The 17,776-nt window shown below is 33.8% G+C and overlaps 3 protein-coding genes across 3 annotated transcripts; 1 reads left to right on the top strand and 2 right to left on the bottom strand.

The window, feature by feature from the left end:
* Positions 1–299: 299 nt before the first annotated feature.
* Positions 300–1,691, top strand: LOC143574879 (protein ECERIFERUM 26-like). Its single transcript, XM_077059390.1, has 2 exons — positions 300–731; positions 822–1,691. The coding sequence occupies exons 1-2, from the start codon at positions 303–305 to the stop codon at positions 1,689–1,691; spliced, it is 1,299 nt and encodes a 432-aa protein (XP_076915505.1). The 5' UTR covers positions 300–302.
* A 556-nt stretch (positions 1,692–2,247) lies between these two features.
* On the bottom strand, positions 2,248–6,142 carry LOC143574869 (uncharacterized). Its single transcript, XM_077059383.1, has 3 exons — positions 5,386–6,142; positions 3,610–4,408; positions 2,248–2,822 (listed from the first exon to the last, which is right to left on the bottom strand). Exons 1-3 carry the CDS (start codon positions 5,461–5,463, stop codon positions 2,248–2,250), a joined length of 1,452 nt encoding a protein of 483 aa, XP_076915498.1. The 5' UTR covers positions 5,464–6,142.
* A 10,326-nt stretch (positions 6,143–16,468) lies between these two features.
* On the bottom strand, positions 16,469–17,667 carry LOC143574868 (uncharacterized). Its single transcript, XM_077059382.1, has 2 exons — positions 17,290–17,667; positions 16,469–17,149 (listed from the first exon to the last, which is right to left on the bottom strand). Exons 1-2 carry the CDS (start codon positions 17,665–17,667, stop codon positions 16,469–16,471), a joined length of 1,059 nt encoding a protein of 352 aa, XP_076915497.1.
* Positions 17,668–17,776: the final 109 nt, after the last annotated feature.

Here is a 17,776-nt window from a genome sequence, read left to right as displayed (position 1 = left end):
CATAGAACGAACTAGTTGATTGGACCAAGAACCTTACCATTAGCCGGTCAATTGTTATAAAAGTTGAACCGATACTCGTTGGCAGCCTGAAGAATGGGGGTTGGATCGGTGAACCAGTTTAGTAGTTACACCAATTTTTTTTAGATTTTAAGATTCGAACTTGTACTTTTTATACATAAACGAAAGTGCTTTAGTAAGCACAAGACATCATTAATTGTTCATACATATACTATACACTTTTTGCCATATATAAAATACCCCATTGCAACTCCCCAAAGTCCTCATTCAAGAAAAAAAAGAAAATGGTGTCATCAGAAGAGCAAAACTCCATTTACGATATCAAAATCTCCACGGTCTCAGCCGGATTAATATCCGGCAACAATGCGGTTCAGGAGCTAACCGCAATGGACCTAGCCATGAAGCTTCACTACATCCGGTTCGTCTACTACTTCAAATCCCCAACATTTGATGGCCTTACCATCTTGAAGATTAAGGAAACTATGTTTAGTTGGCTAAACCATGCCTACATCCCTTGTGGTCGCCTTAGGAGGGATGAGTCGGGTCGGGCCTTCATCAAATGCAATGATGGTGGGGTGCGCATCATCGAGGCTAAGTGTCGCTTGAGCCTTGATGAGTGGCTCGGATCTAAAAATGATTCGAGACACAAACATCTTGCTCCTAACCAAGTTCTTGGACCTGATCTAGCCTTTTCACCTTTGGTTTTGATACAGGTTTGCTTTCTAATCATAACAATATAATTTGATCATTACTAAAAGTGTTTTTTAGTTTTATTTTTTAGTTTTGATGGGTGTTTTGTGCAGTTAACAGATTTTAAATGTGGTGGCAAATCAGTTGGTATGAGTTGGTCCCATGTGCTTGGAGATGCTATTTCAGCTGTGGGCTTCATCAACCTCTGGGCCCAAGTCATTGCAGGCCATTACCCAGCCCAACCACTCACTAAGGTCCAACAACAAAACCGCGCCTTTGATTTCCAAAACCCAAACCCAAGCCCAGATCCACTCTCCACAAAACGGGTTGGCCCGGTTGGAGACTTTTGGTCTACTTCAAATCATACCAAGATGGAAGCATTTTCGTTTTATATGTCACCAACCGAGTTGACTCGGTTACAAGAACAAATATGCGGAGAGAAAGGTGATGAACAAATTCCAGTATTTGAATGTATTTGTGTTGTAATTTGGCAATGTTTGGCTAAAGTAAGAGATGGGTCGGGACAAGAGGTCGTGACCTTATGTCAAAATGACTTGAAAACACGACAAAAAGGAAACATCACGAATGAAAGTCAAACCATCATTGTGGTCAAAACATGCATATCTGTAGGAAAACATACACCATCTGAACTCAGATCCCTACTTACGAACAAATCGAACAACGAACGATTGAAGATTGAAGAATCGATGGGGAGAGATGACGCGCTACCAGATTTTCTCATTTATGGAGCGAATTTGACTTTCGTTGACTTGAGTGACGCCTCGTTTTATGAGATGGAGGTGAGGGGAAACAAGCCCGTTTATGTAAATTGTTTTATCGATAACATTGCAGATGAAGGGGTGGTATTGGTTCTTCCGGCACCCAAAGGTTGTTCCGATGGAAGGATGGTAAGTATGACACTGCCGGAAAATCAAGTGGCCGAGCTTAAATTGGTACTAGAAGAAGATTGGTGTATCGCGTAACCACAGCTATGATAGGATGCATATGCCTAATTATCTTGACAATAATTAATGTTTGCTTAGGATAACTTATGTAGTTATGTATGGTTGCTTTGTCCAGAATATTATTTGTCTATTTGTTTACCAAACATAAATGGTCATTATTGACTATATATTGTGTTGCTAAATCTTAAACTGTTAAACTATGACTCAAATTACATAATTAATATACAAATAGTTAAAAGAAATTTACGGAGCCGGTTTGACCCGACCCATCTCAACCCATCTCTTTTGTCACTCATACATGAGACACAAAATATGTGTTCTAATGAAATCCCCATAATACCCTCACCTATCTTGCATTTCATGTATACAGTTGTATATTACAAAAATCAAAAATTGTGAAGTTAGAACATTGCAGAGCCCAACAATGCATCTTCTTCAGCCCATTTCAACAATATTCGACCCGCGCCAGAACATTTCTCCGTATCCGATCATCCCGGTTTACACTAGCATCAAAGCAGTCTCGTCTTTCTTAAATACTTGAAAGAATATTACCGAGCTCGATCCCACATCACAATTAGTATGGAATAACATATGGTAAAGCACAAACATCAACAGATTTAATGTGCTTAGCTTCAGACCATACCTGGACCTCGAGGTCATCGGTTGGTGGTTTGTTGGAAGCTGGTCCTGCTTTGCTGGTGAATAACCATTCTTGGTCATCAAGACTGCACCACTGGTCGGGTTTTGGAACCGAGAGTATTTGGTTCAGGTATTTCGTATCGGGGTGTGGCGGTTTCTTTTTGGGTGGAGGCGGTGGTTTGGAGGCTGTTGGCGGAGATGAAAGGGGCGGGAGGTGGTGGTTGGGGATAGAGACGGGCGGTGATTGAGCGGCAACATGGTTTGTAATTACAGGCGGTGATTTTGCAGAGGGTTTGGGCGGGAAGTTGTTAATAACGGGAATTGGCAGCTTTTTAGCGGGAAGTGAAGCTGTTTGAGAAGCTATCATGCCATTGACTCTTTGACCACCCTTACTGCCAACCTTCAAACTATTTTGTGAGCCCGGGCTTTGGGAAAAGTCAAACCTCCTTCCGTTATCTGGGGAGATGTTAGAGATGGGTCGGGCTATCTTGTTGGGCCTGATTTCGTTCTCTGTAACGGAATTTAATAATCAGGTACAAACTACCAGAATATGAAGAGTTGAATACCTTAAACCTTTATGTTAATTAGGTCCGTATAATAACGAAATAAAATGAAATTCAGTGCACAAAGGCTTCCCAGAATAAAAGGAATTTATGTTTATTTAATGGTAATATTGCATCATACAATGTTAAAAATATATATAACCCGTATATACGCTACTGTGAGAATTACTGGCTTTAAACATTCAATGAAACAAATATACATTTTTTTGTTACAATTATGATCTAGATCAGATAATTAAAAAAGCTAAAGGAAGATGCAGCTTCATATGACATGTTCAATGTAAAAATTTAAGGTTTGCACAGAACAAAATAATAGATATTGACAACAAAAAAAAGAAAAAGAGAGATGGTAATTTCGACGCATTTACTTATAAAATGACAAAATTTGGTTTATATTTGACCCCAAACGGGTCAAATGAGTGAAATAAAAGCTTAAGCTACGAATGAAACAGATCATAAGTTGCTCAAAGTGCATCTTTAATGCATAAACCTCCAATACCACTCTATTCAATATTTATAATATTTGTGTAAAATAAGCATTATTTGTAATAATATTAAAAATAGTAATTTACTAAAAAAAAGATTAAAAAAAACATTTTTTTGTGTGTTGACCCGACCAGTTAACAGAATGAGCAATCGACAAGGGCTCTTTTTGAATTCTAAACCCGACCCGTTACCAGGCCCATCTGTTTTTCTAGAAAATCATAATTTTGAAAGAAAGCAAGAAAACTAACCATGAGAACGACCGTTTGTCTCCGTATCTTTCCTTTTCTTCAAACTTCCTTCATTACCAACACCTAAAAATCCATTATCTAACAAACGTGTCGACAAATTATTATAAACACCAACCGAATCACTCTTCATAATAATAGTGTTCTGATCCCTCTCGGTTTTCTTCTGCTCACTTTTTTCCTTCAACTTTTCCTGTTTTTGTTTATCCCGATCTTCGTTTTTCCATTTATCTACCCGTCTATCCAAAAGCATCGGTGCTGCACCATCAATCCTATCCGGGACCGCCACACTGCCTCTAAACCCCACGACATCCATCATTACTTGTTTTTGTTTATCCCAATCAGTCTTTTGCATCTCAAATTTGTTAACATTATTTTTTCTCTCTTCGACAAGCTGGTGGCTACCCATTCCGTTTTTTTCATCTCTAATCCTTCTACCTAATTCTTGCACAAACTTATAATTTTCAGAATCACCGACTTTAATCTTGTTTCTGACCAAATCTCCAATTTGATGGGGAAACTCTATAGCCGGTTTCTTGTAGTCGGTGGAATTAATTTTCTCTTTATTGTGTACATTGTTATGATGAAGTGTTTCCCCATTATACCCCTTGGGTTGACCATAAATGGTTTTGTCATGAGGGGTAGAAGTGTCACTCTTCTCCTTGTCTTTCTTCTTGTCACGGTGTTTATCTTTTTTCTCTTTATGTTTTCCTTCACTTCTGTTTTTTTCCTTTTTTTCTTTACCATCTTTTTTCTCTTTATCTTTCTTATCCTTCTTATGCTTCTTCTCTCTGCGCTTTTCCTGAAATTAATAACATAAAAATATTCAAAAAAGGTGGAATATAAGTATATAACTACGACAAACACAAGGTGAAGTAAAAGTAACAAAAAAACTCAATCTTCAGTTCAGATCAAGATTCAAATTATTCAGGTCAACAGTCGTCTACGACACATCAAATCAGACAGATGATCTTATCCAGAACACAAACACCAAAGGTCAATTTGCATCATCAAGTCCATTATCAATAATCTAACTACATGAGGTTTCAGTCTCACTATGATTCATCTAATTTCAAAGCTTCATAAGAAAGATTACCTAACTCAGTCTGCGTTTATTGATATCCTACTATAATATGTAAGGGCGTTTCGGGAATCAACTAAAAGTTGAATTTTAACTTTGTCAATATGCACATGTCAAAACAAGAGGCAGTTATATGTATAAATGTAAGCACAAAGTAACTCCCACTGTTGCAGATCCTTTCTTTATGCATTTAACAAAACCAGTGAAAAAGTCAGCATATCCATTTGTAAAGAAGCTTCATTACTATTTTTAGTGAGCTGACCTTCATCGAAAGTCAAACTTCACTTTCCAATATAATGACATCATCAAACGGTGAAAAGCAAAAAACTTTTTCATTCGCACTTATAGCATGAGTCAATATCCATCTTTATACCAACCATGATTTCAATGTGTTGCGCACACAACTAAAAAAAGTAAGACTTTCCATACGGCAACATCATAGTAACCCTTTATAGTTTCTATAAGTGCAACTGCGCCTATATTAATTACATAAAAACGAGCATTCCCAAAAATGATCAGGCCATATCTTATACAATCACCACTAACCAAATTACAAACAGCAAAAGGGCATTACGAACACAATCGCATAACTTAGATTCTAGCAACTTTAGTGAATAATATTTTGTTACCACCAACATTTTAGGTCAATACATCATTGCATAGCAAGTAAAAGGTACCATTTTTTTCAAAAAGATTACCTTTTTCAACAAGTCGGGATCGTCTGCTACGAGTTTCTTTTCATATCCCGGTGGTGGAAACGGAAAGCACCGAGACATTGCTCCAACCAAACAAAGTACAAACAATGACTTCCAGAAATATCAGTATACACAATCTTTATAATTACTTTCAATAATAATAATAATAACTGTCCCAGCATGAAATGGAACCAAGAACTGCTTTCATCTTCATAATTAACCATGACCTTGCACTCATTTCAAGATTCAATCTTTTTCATCAATAAATTAAACCTAAGTTACCTTAATCCACAGTAACTGTAATCCAGATCAAAACCCATGAATATCAAACCAAAAAGATCAAAGCTTTCTTATAATCATGGCTTTTGATCAACAACAGCACTGCAATTCAGCACTTGATCACAAACCCTAATTCCCAAAATCACAAATCTTGATCCAAGCCAAAAATTAAAATTAAAATTAAAATAAAAACCCTAAATCCCAATTTCAGTAAGAATCCAAATAAAGTGAGTTAAGAATCAAAACCCATAAAAATCTTGGCTTTGAAAAAGCACTTTACACCTGGAATCAAACCAAAATTTGTGATTTTTTTGAGGAAGAAAGTGGTGATCAATTTACCAAGAATTATTGGGAATTCAGGGCCGAAACCCACATGTGTTTTGTGCAATAATAATAATAATAATAATAATAATATAGAGAAGAAGGTTTTGCTGCTGAGAGAAAGAAACAAACGGGGTGAATTTGTTGAGAAAGAAAGAGGCGTTTGTGGGGACTTCTCTCAATGTTTGTTCCTATTTATTTTTTAATATTTGTTGAATTGGTTGTGAGCAGAGCAGAGAGAAAACTGTAATAATAAAGGTATAAAGTAATATTATTTAATTGAACAGAAAATGTAGTGTTTTGTAGTGTAATTATAAAGAAATGTAGTGTAATTATGTAATGGTGACACTCTAATTATAAATTGGGTTGTGGTGTTATGGTTAAGCTACACCATTTGAAGTGTGTGTTGGCCAATTTGTAGTGTTTGATGAAGGAACTTGGTACTTCCCTCTATGACTTCCTATATGTGCACCGAATATTTTACTAACTCAGGTAGTGCTAACCAAACAACTCAAGATAACAAGCTGAATACACGCAAGAACTAAAACGCCTTCTTTTTCACTTAAATATAAAAGCATATATGTTTAGGATAGTTAAATACTTAGCAAAATTATCAATAACCCTTTAGAGATATATCTTGCTAATCTCACGTGACATTTTTCTTCCCTTTTAGCTTTTTCTTTATAGCATTTACATTAGTTTTATTATCCTTATCCCTATTTAACTTAATAACACATTTTCCTAAAATTTAAACAGGTCTAAAGACGTACCCACACATCTCATTCTCCATATCTATTTAGATCCAATTATATACTACTTTATTTTTCTACTTTTATAAAAAAAATCTTATTTTTTTCACTCACAAGAAATATGATAGTTATAAGGGTGAATAGTGGAACTCGACTATGGGGTTTGACTACTACTTTCCCATAAAATTTGAAGATGGGGAATAGAGATAAAAATCTGAAGTAGAGTGAAGTACAAGATTTATATATATTTTATTAAATTTAAAGGAAAAAGATAGAAATAGAGATACTAGTATTACTACCTATACTCCTTTGACATAAACCATGGAGAAAACCAACAAAGTGGAGATATGATACAATGAATGGATATGTAATATTTATGTCGTGCACACCATCACCTTTTGTACTAGGAAGTATGGGAACTCTTAAACAAGTGACTTGCCTCTTGATTTTTTGTATTTCTGGAACCATCAAAAAACATGAACGAGATTGGGGATGAAGCATTAACTGTTTATTCACCAACCACATATATATAAACCCGTTTATATCATTCTTTTGTATTTATAAAAAATCAACACTTTATGAAACTATGAATTATTCATCATATCAACTATACAAATTTAGATGTAAAAAAATACAAAAGAATTAAGAACATGTTACAAATAATCTACATTTACATATTTTATATATTATACATACATGTGTGTGTGTGTTTTTTCTCACCTTTCACATCATGTCTCAAGTGAGACTATAACTCACAACTATTTGATCGTAAAGCGTACACTTTTGCCACTAGACCAAGCTAGTTATTATATGTATGCGTAAAACACGTACGTATTTAGCATTTTAATCTCAAACATATAAATGTATATGTTTACATAAATTCATAAAAGTGTCATTAACTGTAAATCACATTTATATACATATGACCTACGTGCGTCATATCAGATATTATTATTTCTCTAAATAACAATTGTTGTCATTTGGGATTTTTTTTATGTTATAGCCTATATATATCGTAATTAAATAATGACACGCATAACCTTGATTTACCTTTGAATCGATTCAAACATGTTACTGATAATGTGCTTAATGTGTGCCTCAAACAGGCCCGGCTTTTGTATAAGCCTACTAAGTCAATTGCTTTGGGCCTCTTTAAAAAAAAGGCCTCATTTTTTTTAAAAGATGTTATACATGTTATGTATATGTTAAATTGAGTCATATAGTTTCTTTACTTTACATTATCTAGTCGAAATCCATAAAGTTAAAGTAATTACCTTCTTGCCCACTGTAAATAATATCACTGAACAAGCCAATATTAACTTACATTTTTTTGCTAACTAAGGATTTTAGTTACATTATCTAGTCGAAATCCATAAAGTTAAAGTGTTTACATTCTTGCCCACTGTATATAATATCACTGAACAAGCCAATATTAACTTACATTTTTTTGCTAACTAAGGATTTTAGTTGATTGTTGTCGATTCTAAATTCAAATAAATAAAGAGGAATTACAATATTGAAATTTTAAAAAGGCCTTGATTTTAAGTTTTGCTTTAGGACTCTACTGCGATTGAGCCGGCCCTGGCCCCAAAACGGTCATATGTCACTAACAAACGTAATTATAAGTTGTGTCTTGAACATATAGATCCAACTTTTTACAACAATTCTGAGCATTATCCGTTCATTTACTAATCTATATCTACATTTATATTTATGTTTGTACTTTTATATCTATACTATCCAATATTCAATAAAGTATAATCTATTATGTCACATATCAACTCTATATCATTTCTTACCGGTTTTTCTTGTCTTACTCTCTTATTAAGTGCACTTCTCTATTTTTAATAATAATATATTTTTAAATAACATACAAATTATACTACTACTAAACATATTCTTTTTTATTCATCGTTTGTTTTAAAAAACTTTGTAATCTTATTACTTAACTTTTGTTTTCTATAAATTAGTAAGTACATTAAATTTCAATTAATTCATTTTCAAAAGACAACTATATATTAGTTTTACGTATTTTTTAAATCATTAATATAATACAAACTTTTTAGACGAAGTTTACAGCAGGAAGTCTGAGTCCATTATGTAGGGAATATCACTTCATTGTTCTAGGCGAAATGTTCCGGTTGTTTCCACCCTTTGCCCATTATGTGGGGAATATGAGGAATCGGCGGAGCATTTGTTTGTTTCATGCGGGTTCACACAGACGGTTTGAAGCATTATTACGAGTTGGTGTAAGGTACCTACATTTTTCGCGTTTTCTTTTCGAGACATTCTGGATTTTTACAAGTTTTCGCGGCTGCCGAGAAAGAAGGCAAAGGTGTTTCACGCTATTTGTCTTATTACAATTTGGAGTATTTGGAAAACGAGGAATGCGTTGGTTTTTGAGTTCAAGTCGGCTCGGCTGCATAGCGTGATTGGTGAGATTAAATCTTTGGGTCTCTTGTGGGTTCGTAGCAGGTCAAAAGATTCGAGCTTATTTTGGGATAGATGGAACGCTTTTGATATTTAAGTGTTTTGTTTTACCGTGTTTTTTAGGTGATTTGGTAGTTGAGTGGCATGGCCACTTATTGTAATAGGGTGGTGTTGGTTTCTTTTGGTATGTCTAGCTCCTTACTAGTCGAGGGTGTATGTTGTTTTCTATTCACGTTATATTATATTGCTTTTGTTGGTCGTTAAAAAAAAAAAGAAAAAAAAAAGGAAGTCCGAGTCGATTGCACAAGAGCATGTGGATGGATGGCTAACCCGTATCTCTGCTTCACGTGGCATACCCCTCGACAAGATTACATGATATCCGTCCGGACACGTGCCACTTGCCTTGCACTTATTTTAGAAAAATATATTTCCATTGCACACAAAGATTACAATAATTCTTGTCTTAAGGGTCAAAATATAAAATTACAATATTTCGTTATAGAAAGTAATAAACACACCTTTTACCACTTAAATTTCATTTGTAATGTTTCATATACAAGGATAGAGAGGGCACCGTTCAAATTACCCAATGAACCCAAATCAACCAATCAAGTATCGAGTACACCTCATTGTAATTTATAAGTATCTGAATGGTTTGCGACGGTGTTTCAGAGTGAACTTGAACCCAATTTCCAACTCTTATCTCATCGTTCTTCTCCGGCTTCATCTTTAGTTTCACGAACACAATTTTGTTACCCAAAATCCAAACCGCGACACTTGAGACAATGTTCCTGATGAACCCGATTTCATTAGCTGAATGTGCCCCCCTACACCCTAATATCATACTTTCTCACCATTTACCAATAGCTTACTAAAAACATTTTAATTTATAGCTATTTAGTTTTTTGTTGTTTAAAAATAGGGCTAGCAATTCGTGTCTTAACAGGTAAGAGGCGACGCGCGTGACACAAATATAAAACTTGAATACGACTCGTTTAACTACTTTATATGTCATGACTATAAGACAGTTTTAAGTTTTGTGTACCAATAAGGGATAACGAGAGAGTCTAGCCTACTAATTTCAGTTATTTAAGAAAATAGAAAAATCACATACCACACTTTTTTGATTAAAAGGTCTTATCGTGTCTTTAACAGGTACCTAATTGTCAGTCCTATTTAAAAATGTAAATAACTCTATATTAAAATATTTTTTCCATGTACGGATTGGAGTTAGATGCCTTCTTGAAATCAATCTCTCTATAATCTATGATAGATGTAAAGTTCAAATACATTCCAACTCCTCATACTTTATCAATAACTTTGCTATTTGTGGTATTTTACTAGGTGTCGTTGTATAATTAAATTTTTCAACTGCTACAATAAATTAAAAATATGACAAATCACATGAACTTCCTTTTCTATTGATTATATTCCGGCTTTCATATCCATATACATGCTCGTCTGCCAACTTGTTTGGTGTGTTTTATTTTTGTTATCCCTAGCCCCGGAGATGTATAAAAAACCGGTCCAAAATCGGTTAACCAGTAACCGAACCGGACCGGTTCACATATAAAACCAGTATTAGTCAAACCGGTTCCCAAAGCGAACTGCCGGTTCGTATAGTGGTTCAGCACTTTCGCAATCAAACCGGTTCTAACCCGAACAAACTAGTTTGGATCAGTTCGACTTGTTCTACGTTAAACCGGCTTCTAAACCGAAACGGTTTGGGTCAAACCGGTTTTATACAACTCTACCTTGCCCGATTCTACATATTTGAGATGTGATATAATTCAATGATCGAACAAGACCGATGATGGACTGGACCAGAGGGATTTCGTTTGGATACAAAAATCATGAATTGAATTGAAGATCACAGTTTAAACTAGGATAGGTAAGTTGGGTTTTAGGCTGAATAGAGACCGTAAACTGTTGGGCTGGGCTGGGCTGGGCTGGGCTGGGCTGAAATATTTTAATGAGTTCCAAAACTTAATCCACGATATTAATAGCAAACAGCCAAACACAAAGCAACCAAATAAAATGGTTTACACTTACCCTTATTCTGCTACGCATGCTTTAAAGCACGGTTTTGTTAATCAATACTTAACCAAATCACACCAAATTTAATGTGAAAGTTGTTTTAAATTTGTTCCCCTAGTTCGTTTTAGATGACATCCAATATTATATGGATCGGGATCGAAACTTGCAACCTCGTATGAGCAACTGTATATTGCATCACTTTTAACCTTGGAAAATCCATAGTTTGAATTTATGACCAGGAACTTGTAACAACACATTTGCAGACGAATTAATAATCATTATTCACCCGACTATAAATTTATTAATTGTGGTTAGCATGATAAAAGGCATTGTAGCGAATGCTTTTCGTAGATGATGCTGGAGGAGAATAGCCTATGACTGAGCATGTAGTCTTGTTGATTTTGTGATGGCATTCTTTTTGTTCATTGTGGCCTTGTTGGCATAACCGTTATACTCGGTTTGCTCACCAGATTGATATCTGTACTACATACATAACAAGTACCTATTACTGTACCAGTTTACCAATTTGTAGTTATATATCAATATGTGAAAACATACAAAATTTTAAATATTATATGTTTTCTAAATAAACAAGTTGGCTTGAGTTTTTTTTATGAGTGGGTACTATACTCAACATTTTTGCTCGTTAATATAAACGAGCAAAGCCTAGTTGTGTTGTTTAACTTGAAGCCCAAGCTCAACCAGACTCGGCTTGGCTCGACGAGTTGACTCGTTTATAGCTCTAATGGACTAATGCCATTTGATTAACTAAAGAACGATGTGAGAGTTATGTCATTGTCAAAGTTTGTAGACGCCAAAGAATTAAGGGTCACTTGCAAAACTTCACACGTTTGTTTAGTTGAGAAGTTGGTGAGTGTAATATGATCTTTTAATGCCACCAACCCCATGATGTTGTTGACATTTGAGGGTCCCATTATATCTTTGCACAAATTATTCGATTAATATCATGGAGATAAAGTCCATATTACCCTAAATAACCACGGGCCCATTGGCACCACCATAAAATACAGGAATCATAAACTAGAAAATAAAACTAACTTGTTTTTCTTCTTAAACAAACGTATATACAGCCGGATCTATTAAGGGTTCATGAAGGACCTTCTTCGAAACCCAAAGCTCATGGCTTGAAGCACGAAATGAGTTGAGTTGAGCTCAAAAGTTAAGTTCGCTATTTAATTTGCTTGTTTGACTAGTTATAAGCTCTAGTTTTAACATATATAAGGTATAACTTAATTCAATTGCAAATTAAAGCCACATAACTAAAGACCATCGTTACATCAATTTTAATATAATATAAATATGAAATAATTATAATTTAAACAAGATGGCTCGAGCTTTTTACGATCCAAGTTTTACCACATGTATCACCTTGATAAATTAGTCAGCTGGCTCATTTAACTTCATGCTTGAGTTTACCTCAAATATCAACTCGTAACAATTGACTCTCCTTAAAAGCCAACGTCGAAATTAGTTACCATTGGCTCCCTCCACTACGAGTTGGCCCTGATACATTGTTACAAACAAATTGGTTGAGAGATAATTAGAGAAAGAAGCGTTAAGAATTTAGGTCACAAACTTATCGTTGATTGTTATTGCTGGTCTAGTATATCTTGTTTATGTACAAAGTTTGCTCGGCTATTTTACTTACGTGTAGACCCTTCGCTACTAAACAATTACCCTAAGACCCCTCATCTTAAATGTACCATAACAAAAGAGTAGAGAACATAGATCTAAAAGACTAAAAGTGAGTTCTCAATTTAAATACAGTTGATAGTATGTCGGTGATCTGATTTGGGATTTATATTTTGAAAAACATAAATTTTGTGGGAGTACGGAGACGCGGCTACCATGTTACAACTTTATTATGTCCAATATAAATGTTGATAGGTGGTGGTTAATGTGGTCATATGCACTTTTCCCTAACTCTTTGTTTTGTATTCATCAAATAATACTTTGCTAACAAAAGAAGAATTATACTCCATAAAACATGTTGATACATACAAAAGTAACATGATAAGATTAGTCAAGACACGATCGATCGGGTCATGCAATGTTCAAGTCTACCGGTCTGTTAGGATATCTCAGTTGCATGCATCACTACACTTTCACTTGACACCTGTTATAATCACTTTAGCCGTTAGGAACCCACAAACCATTCCAACCATCAGTCATAATTTCTTCGAATATGTCATTAAATTTATTTGCGATGCGAGTAAAACTCAAATTGAAGAAGAATATGTCATTGGGTTAGTTTTATTAGAACCATGTTTCTATTTATTTTTGTTTCTAACTGGCCAACCCCCCTTTTACCTTGGAGACTCATACAATTACCTCTAAATTCTTACAAAGTGTTTCACATTTCATAGTACACAAGAGTTATGCATTATAACTGATGCCTTCGAAAAATTAGAGCATATGTTATTAGGTCATTTGGTAAGCTTAGTTAAGGGAATTGGGATGCGATACGCCCTAGGGGAATGTATGAAGCCTATTCAACCATTTTCACAAGTCTATGTGAAAAAGACAAACCATCAATGCTCAATAATCGCGTATTGAATCAAGCGTTGGTTGGTAATGATTAATGATTACGATATTGGATGACCTACTTCTAAGTTTCACAATATCTCAATTATCACAAAATTCACAATTCGTATGGCCAGACTGCCTTCAGATTGTCATTTCTTACTGATTTCAATTATCACAAGGTTACGAGCTATTCCGGTTTCCATCTTCATTGATTTACTCGATACTTTGTATTTTACTAGCGATTCTAGAATCGAGTTTCCACATCATTGTTGTTTGAAGTTCAATCAATTAGGTATCACTTGAAACAATTTTTTATTTATTTATTTTTATTTTGTTTTGTTATGTTTTTTTAGGTGTGTCTTCACATTGACTATTGCTTTTAGTTTGCTGGTCTTTTACTTTATCATCTGATCTGTATTTAGATGTTTATTTCGATACTTCTTTAGTTCTTTACGTACTTTATGTAGTTTTTTATTTAGTTCTTTATGTACTGTCTATATTGATCTCTATATATTTATAAAAAAATAATATCATGTCAATCAATTTGTTAAATGTGTGAAGTTAATCCGGTAAAAAAGAAGACATGTACTTTAATTCAACAATTCGAAGTTGAAAGAATATAGAGGTTAACTAGGGTATAGACCCGCGTGACACGCAGGTGAAAGAACATGTCACTACAAATAATAAATTTAAACATACGGTCAAATTAAGATAATACTTGTTGCTGGTTTGTTACAAAACTATTATCAAATTACATTGTCTATAGATTCAAACTTAAAATTTACAATAACTTAAATTAAACCGTACCAACAAAAGACATTAACAAAACCACTAAACAGGTTCTTGATATTAAAACATCAGCAACATCTTCAAAACTTATACCAACACAAACTTCAAATTCCTAAACACCTGAAAATTTACAAAAACAATACAAAAATTCATTAAAATTAATTTAACCATAACAACATGTTTAATAATTAATAACATCTAAGGATTGTTACTAAGTCTAAAAAAATATTGTCAATATAATTCTTTTATTAAATCTATGAACAATATGTAATGTAAAGTATTAATATATTAACTTCTACTTCCTAATCGGACAACAAACTTTCGAAATAACAATCATAATAACTTTGATAGTGTAAAAAAGTCTTTAACATCTACTACTTGTATTAAATATAACAACAATACGTAAAGAGTTATATTTTACCTTAATGTTCGTCATCAGACTCAAAATTGTCGGGAAAATCTTCATAATCACTCTCATAGTTAGAACATTCTTCTAACCATTTGATCTTCGAACTAACCTCAGCTTCCAACTCAAGATGCGCAAGTTCTTTTATTACATTTGCTAACTTTAACACGTCAAGCTCCCTCAACATCACCAAATCATCACACGACAAAAGTTGTTTCGGATTAAAATTCTTATACTCTCCATTCTCAAACCAGATAACAACCTTGTTTCGATAAGGGTAAAAGAACCACTCCCTTACATGTTCATAAGGTAAACCCTCTTGATAAAGATCATGAAAGAAATGATGTAACATTTATCAAATTTGTTTCTTCTTCACATCGCAAATTCTTCCTAAGACCGATCTGATGTATCTGATGTTTAAACTGATTATCGAACAACATGACTGATTCAATATTATCTTTTTCTAACGTTGCTAAATTGCTAAATACAAATTGATACTTACGGAATAGTTTACAAAACCTCCAGTTCATAATCGTTGCCATTATTGGAGTTTAGGTATGTTGAGAAACTTAGTATTGTTAAAGAAGAAGAAGACGAAGAGGATTAAAATGGAAAAAAAATTGATATAAGAAGTGACGGTTTTATTGTTCTAAGAAAATTAATGATGAAATCTATCTAGTTATTATAATGCATAGTTAGCCTATAGTTAATAATATTTAATTAAATAGTATGATAAATATCTTAAATAATTTACATTAAAAAGTAAATATTAAAAAGGTAAGTTATAAAATGAATTTTAAACAAACAGGTTTATATCCAGAAAATTTGTTTATAATATTAAAAATAACAAATTATTTATAATTAAATAAAAAAAATTAAATATAGGATACCAAAAAAATATTAAATAAAACAAGTTAAGTACAAATGTTGTAAAGTATAAAACAAAATAAATTACATTATAACCATTACATTTATTATGAGATTCCAAATTGAATTACATATGAAATTTAAACAATTAACATTTTATGTTTGCAAAAATCTCCTTGTAAACAACATTTGTTGTTTTATTTATAAGATTTGATTCTTTGTTGAGTATCACTAACTTAATACCATCTCTAGTCTTCACTCGTGACAAAGCAACATAAATCTGACCGTTAGAAAATACTGGATCTTTAAGATACAATCCAACTCTTGATAATGATTGACCTTGACTCTTGTTGATTGTCATGGCAAAACATGCGGATATAGGAAACTGTCTTCTTTTTAATTTGAACGGAAGTTTCTTATCAGTTGGTGTAAGACTTACTCGACTAATTAGAGTGCGATATCCGATATTCGTACCAGAGACAACTTTTGCTTCAATGACATGCCTACCGAGACTAACAACTTGAAGGCGCGTTCCATTGCATAGACCCTTTTTATGATTAATATTCCTTAATAGCATGATGGGAACACCAACTTTAAGAACCAACCTATGATTAGGCATTCCTGACATCTTTAAACCATTTAACAAATCAGGGGAATACAACTATGGATCAACAGCGTCGGAAACGTCTTCAGATTCAGCCAAACTGTCGGAACTTAAATACTGGACTTCGTCACCAGGAAAGAGGGCTAACATACGTTCGTTAATTTCTTGAACCACCTCATTCAAAGGTGCAAGCAGTGCGCGGTCCTGAAAGTAAGTAAGTTCGTTGAATCTATCTAATATATCAGGATATACAAACCTAATTAAATCACCAATGGGATCAACTGAGTTCAATATCAACAGATCATCTGGAATATCAATAACCGACTCTCCGTCATTTGGACCACCGAGTGTTCCTTGACCTATGTCTAACAGCCGGTCCGCAAACTCTTTGATGTTTTCAACGTCTGAAGATCGACATCCAACTCTAAGCCTCATGTTCTTAGTTAGTTTAAGAACCTTACACTTAGACCAGATATAAGAAGAATTGATGCAAGCATTGGCACATTCACTTCTGGTACCGTTCGTTACAACGGGCAAAATTTGACGAAAATCACCACCAAAAACAACAACCTTACCTCCAAAAAGTGCTTCGAAAGTATTTGCAGAATCACCATTCATAACATCGTTTAAAGTTTTGTCTAAAGCTTCAAAAGCATGCTTATGAATCATTGGTGCTTCATCCCAAATTATCAAGCTTGTCTGTTTCAATAACTCATAGACGTCGGTATTTCCTTTAACCTAATTATAAGAAAAAGAAAAAAATAAATACATAGCGTAACCTTTTTAAAGTGAATTTATATTCGAATAACAAATACAACGATATATAATTAAAAAAACTAATAATATTAAAAGTAACAAAAAGTATTTTGTAATATTACCGGACAGATGGAATCTTCGGTCAAATTAATGGGTATCAAAAATCTCGAATGTGTTGTTCTTCCACCCTCCAATAGCAAAGAAGCAATCCCGCTTGAAGCAACATTCAACATAACGTCTCCCTTTGCCCTTATAGATGCAGATAATGTCTTCCATAAATAAGTTTTTCCAGTACCACCGTAACCATACACAAAAAACACGCCACCTTTTTTATCAACCAAAGCGTTCATTATTTCATTATAAACCCGTCTTTGTTCATCAGTTAACGAATCAAATAGATGATTAAATTCGTTATTCATGGTCTCTGTATCATATGAAAGCTCTTCCACCATCAACGGATTAGTTGTTCTTGAAATTGTTTCTATATCTGGAAAAGACATTTGTTGATGTCTTCTAAGACTTGAGTTGTTGCAAATTAAAAAATTTTCAATTTCCAGGAGTGCTAAGTTTTTTAGATGATCTTCATTAAGAATCAAACTTGAAATAAAA

This window comes from Bidens hawaiensis, unplaced genomic scaffold (genome assembly GCF_021521415.1).
Source record: "Bidens hawaiensis isolate Kalapana, Puna unplaced genomic scaffold, B.hawaiensis_p1.1 tig00027123_1, whole genome shotgun sequence".
NCBI lineage: Eukaryota > Viridiplantae > Streptophyta > Magnoliopsida > Asterales > Asteraceae > Bidens > Bidens hawaiensis.
Note: the sequence above shows the minus strand (reverse complement) of the source record. Positions and strands in the feature narration are given on the sequence as shown.

Excerpts from the sequence above, each read along its gene's own strand:
- LOC143574879 (XM_077059390.1), top strand. The coding sequence starts at position 303 with ATGGTGTCATCAGAAGAGCAAAACTCCATTTACGATATCAAAATCTCC. Across the intron at positions 732-821 it reads CACCTTTGGTTTTGATACAG|TTAACAGATTTTAAATGTGG; the intron begins GTTTGCTTTCTA and ends TGTTTTGTGCAG.
- LOC143574869 (XM_077059383.1), bottom strand. The coding sequence starts at position 5,463 with ATGTCTCGGTGCTTTCCGTTTCCACCACCGGGATATGAAAAGAAACTC. Across the intron at positions 4,409-5,385 it reads ATCCCGACTTGTTGAAAAAG|GAAAAGCGCAGAGAGAAGAA; the intron begins GTAATCTTTTTG and ends TATTAATTTCAG. Across the intron at positions 2,823-3,609 it reads GACAAACGGTCGTTCTCATG|AGAACGAAATCAGGCCCAAC; the intron begins GTTAGTTTTCTT and ends ATTCCGTTACAG.
- LOC143574868 (XM_077059382.1), bottom strand. The coding sequence starts at position 17,667 with ATGTCTTTTCCAGATATAGAAACAATTTCAAGAACAACTAATCCGTTG. Across the intron at positions 17,150-17,289 it reads CCGAAGATTCCATCTGTCCG|GTTAAAGGAAATACCGACGT; the intron begins GTAATATTACAA and ends TCTTATAATTAG.